The sequence below is a fragment of the Electrona antarctica genome, assembly GCF_951216825.1.
Source record: "Electrona antarctica genome assembly, chromosome: 13".
Lineage (NCBI taxonomy): Eukaryota > Metazoa > Chordata > Actinopteri > Myctophiformes > Myctophidae > Electrona > Electrona antarctica.
In genome coordinates, this window is record NC_136794.1 from 28,745,029 (window position 1) to 28,749,330 (window position 4,302).

General features: G+C 45.5%; 1 protein-coding gene across 3 annotated transcripts in view; it reads left to right on the forward strand.

Annotated features, from left to right (window-relative positions):
* The first annotated feature begins 736 nt into the window (after positions 1-736).
* Positions 737-4,302, forward strand: part of zeb2a (zinc finger E-box binding homeobox 2a) — a 70,749-nt gene continuing 67,183 nt past the window's right edge. Inside the window, exons 1-2 of one of the 3 annotated variants that reach the window (XM_079518853.1) lie at positions 737-985; positions 3,049-3,224. In XM_079518853.1, the coding sequence (XP_079374979.1) occupies positions 3,152-3,224 (73 nt within the window). In that variant the 5' untranslated portion in view covers positions 737-985; positions 3,049-3,151. Of the gene's footprint in view, positions 986-2,757; positions 3,225-4,302 lie in introns of those variants that run through there. The other 2 variants (XM_079518855.1, XM_079518854.1) reach the window with 2 other exon arrangements.

Consider the following 4,302-nt stretch of genomic DNA (forward strand, 5'->3'; position numbering starts at 1 on the left):
CTTTAGTTTAGACAGACGGATGGCTGCGGGAGCCGGGAGGGGAGGGGAGGGGGCAGGTGGATGAGAGAGAGCACGTGTACAGGTAAACTACCTGTAAGATCCAATCAGGTGCCGAGGCGCTCTGTTCAGACAACCCAGCCGGTCTCCTCTCCTCTGCTGTTTACCGGCGTGGATGGATGGCTGTGCCGCTGTCAAGTCACCGTGACACCATCCCTCTCCTCTCCTCTCCTCTCCTCTGCAGCAGGCAGCAGCAACCACCGGAATGCCTTCAATCTGCTTCAGACAAGACGAGAGAGGTGAAAACACTTTATACTTCAAACAACAGCCTCCCATCTTTGAGTTGAGTATCCAAAATGTAGGTGAATTTATAAAAAATAAAAAAAATAATGCATTGGATGTATTGATGGTAGTGGCAGGGTCTCAAAAAACAAACAAACAATAAAACATAAAATAAAATAAGAATAATAAAACAAAAACAGTGGGGGAGAGGGGAAAAAACAAGGGCAACTCCTCAATTATCCCTCCGCGTGAAGATAGGTGGCGCGTGTTAGGAGGTCTCACGCCTCTTCTCTCTCTCTCTCTGCTGACTGTGTATCGCAGGGAAAGAAGAAAGAGCGAAAAAAGTGTCATTAGAGGAGGCGGTATAGCAAAAACGTCAGTGCGTGCCGTCCGTCCCCAGGTCTGTTCCGTGAAGTGGCTAAACAAGAGATCACTCCCAACCTGGCCACCAGGAATAACGGTCCCTCTCCGTCAAAAAAGGCATTATTGTTTCCCCGTGTTTCTCTTCTGTGTTGGTTGGTTTGGGGGATTTGAGGGGGGAGAGAGAGAGAGAGATCCATCCACGGGTACTACAACACTGCCACACTTTTTTTTTTCTTCCTCCTCTTGTGCCATTTCTTTCCTTGACGCCTGTCTTCTTGTTTCTAAACCCAGCTGTTTTTGGAGGATCACGCACTGAGACACGGGTAGGTTTTGACCGCTGGTGGTGGTTTTTCTGTCTTATATGTAGTTGTTGTGTTGCGTTATGTGATGGTGGCGGCGGCGGAGGCGCTTGGTAAGGGGATGGTTATGCAATGCGCGTACCTGCGCGCTCTGCGCGCTATCAAAGCCAGGAGGAGCGCTTTACCTGAGCGGCCCAGGTGAGGAGAGGAGAGGTGCTCGCTCTGTTCCATCCAGGTATATATGGATGGATGAATGGATGGATGCTGGCGCTCCTCTCCTCTGTCTGTCTGCACGTCTCATTTTTATAGCAACATGTTCTATTTAGCGTCATTTCTTGGAGGTGGCTAATTCCACTAAACGGGCGGAGGTTGTGTTTTATCTTCCATTTTATTCTTCTTTTTTGTAATCCTTATCCGCCGCTCATTGCTATATATACTATAAAACAACGCCTTTCGGTTTTAAATCAACACCCTCATTTCGACATGTTGTGCATGTCAGACGTCTAGAGGGATGACGGGTTTTCAACGTTGCGTCTTCGTATAATGTTGTGTGCTTGTTGTGCCAAAAACAGGACAGGGGGAATTTTTGTTTTTGCAGTGATGCAGTGACAAATGTTTCATAGTTTATTATGACTAAACGTCCTCGTTTTCAGCTCGCTCTCGCGGCCGTGGTGCAACTTAGATTTCTGTCTTTAATTCTTATTAATATGAGGAAATGATTCCCCCCAGAAATGATAACGACGTGTTCTAAATCTTTTGAGTTTGTTTGCTATATGTTTATTATGGCTCCGCCACCGCTATGGTATAGTCTTACAAACTCGAGTGACACTGCTGCATCTCGCTTGACATGGCAGAGGAGAGAGAGACAGAGAGACACAGAGAGAGAGAGAGAGAGAGAGAGAGGGCCACGCATAACAACCCAATGCATCTTTTATTTCCTGGCGAATGTGAAATAGATAGGCTACAACAAACAAGCAACCAGACCAACAAAGGAGGAAGTTTGACATTTTGCCACATTTAAAGATGTTGGCCTGCTTTCACGACACTATAATGCAAAGCGTAAAGCCTATTCCTAATAAGTCCGTTACAATTTCCCCCTGATTAATTTAACTAATAACCCGCTTTGTGATAAAACTGGAGCATACAAAATGCATTACCACATTAATTTGTCAACAAACTAAACAGCATGTAGGCCTGTCTGACTGAAAGCATGCAGCATATGTTGCATGTCCTTAAAAATGGCAAAACATCTAAAACATTCTTATCCCTTTTCATACATTTGACCTATATGGACCAGTGACAACCACTAAAAATAATTATAGGGTCATATACACAAACGATGCATTCTCCAAACGCAATTAAATACGACGATCTTCTCTTCTGTATAGCCTAATGCTTTACAATAATGTAACCACATATCATCAAATTACACCAGCAGGTATCAGAAGTTTAGCCTAGTCAAATTAAATTAAATACAAAATAAAAAGTTGATCTATAAGGGAGTTGGGAGTTTTTCTTCTTTCTGGCCAACACGCGGGGGTCGCATGCATGCAGTGAGAACACAACACTTGGTGGCTCCTTGGTGGTGAGGTAGGCTATCCTGTGTGTGTGTGTGTGTGTGTGTGTGTGTGTGTGTGTGTGTGTGTGTGTGTGTGTGTGTGTGTGTGTGTGTGTGTGTGTGTGTGTGTGTGTGTGTGCGCTGTGTGCGCGCGTGTATCCTGCCCTCCTCCCTGCGCCCCTAGCTGACGCCCCGTCCCACACCGACCGATCCACAGACGCGCACATCAAAAGATCAGGGCGACGCTGCGCGCGGCACGGTCCCCGTTAGAAACTCCGGAGCCTACCTATTCTATCAGTCAACATCTCTCTATATCTGTATCTATCTATCTGATATATCTATCCCCACATGGACTTTTATTGAACATTCTCTAATAGTTTGAACTCACACCCGGTTTAATATAGGCTATTTCGCTGCCGTTGTGGCCACAAGGAATCCTTATCATTTTGTCTTTCTTTTTTTTTTAAAGTCAACTTATCCCAACATTTTGTCGCGATTTTTGTTTGGTTATTAGACGCCAAGAGAGAGAGAGAGAGAGAGAGGGGAGAGAGAGAGAGAGAGGGTTGCTGCCTCACTGCCTGCCTGCCTGCCTGCTGCTGATTCAAGGAGTGGAGCCCCATGCGGACTGCAGCCATCTGACCCACTCTTATCAATGAAGCAGGAGATCATGGCGGAGGGTCCCCGCTGCAAGAGGCGAAAACAAGCCAACCCACGGAGAAAGAACGGTAAGAAAGCTAAAAGTTTTAAAACAAAAGTCTCATGTTGGCGCGGATTTAAGACACTTATTATTCACACGCGTATCTGTGGATGTAACCGAAGTTTTGTCACCGGTTCCTGTGTCCGGGTCCGGGACGCCCCGCTTGCCCACTTTCTCATCAGCGCAGGGCAATTGAGAGAGAGAGAGAACCAGGAGGAGACGTGGGGTCTGATATCTTGCACGTATAAAGGAGAGAGAAAAAGTTCAAATGAAATACATTTCAAGTTTCACTGCTTGGGCATGTTTGGCTTTGTGGATTTGTGAAGTGATATTTGCTGTGTGCGAGGCAGCTATAGCCTATCTTGTGTGTTAACAAGGAGACTGTCTGTGGGAAAGAAGGGACACTGACTGACTGGGGCTTGGATAGCGGTTCAGCGGCTGTGCCCATTATGAGGCAGCAGGAAAACCGTTACTCGAGCCTGACTGAGCGCTCGTCTGCTTGTAGCGACGCGGCAGATAAAAGTTGAAAACCTGTTGGATTACTTTGTGGACAACGATTGTTTTAGTTTCTTCTGATGATATATATATATATTTTTGCTGATCATATTCTATGTATAGATCTTACTATTCACGTCCACCTGGGTTGTTTTGGTCTTGTTTGTGTGTTTTCCGTCGTTACAATATAGCATACACTTGATGCATTTTGCATAGCCTCCTGATAAATAACATCACGTCTTATTTGTGTTGGTTAATTGGGTTCCTGTCCGAGGTCGCCCGTGCTGTCTGTTTCAACGTCGGTAAAACACGGAGCTCGTTTTTAAACGAAGTTGCCGTTTTTTTTGTGAGTGTGTCATTTGTTGTTTGCTGTGATGCGACGCTCGCTGCACAACACAACACCCCAGAACGCATGCATTTAGACTTTAGAGTCACCGCTACGGGGTTTTGTTTACTCTGTCTTATACTTTCTTAAAATGATATATAGCCTAAAAGACATTATGTTTGGACTTTGGAGCCTCGTCTCATGTGCGATTTTGGTGACAATGGATTTGTAAACGATCTGGTGTGCAAAGTTGGATTGCAAATGAACTGGGCACAGGGTTTTTGGG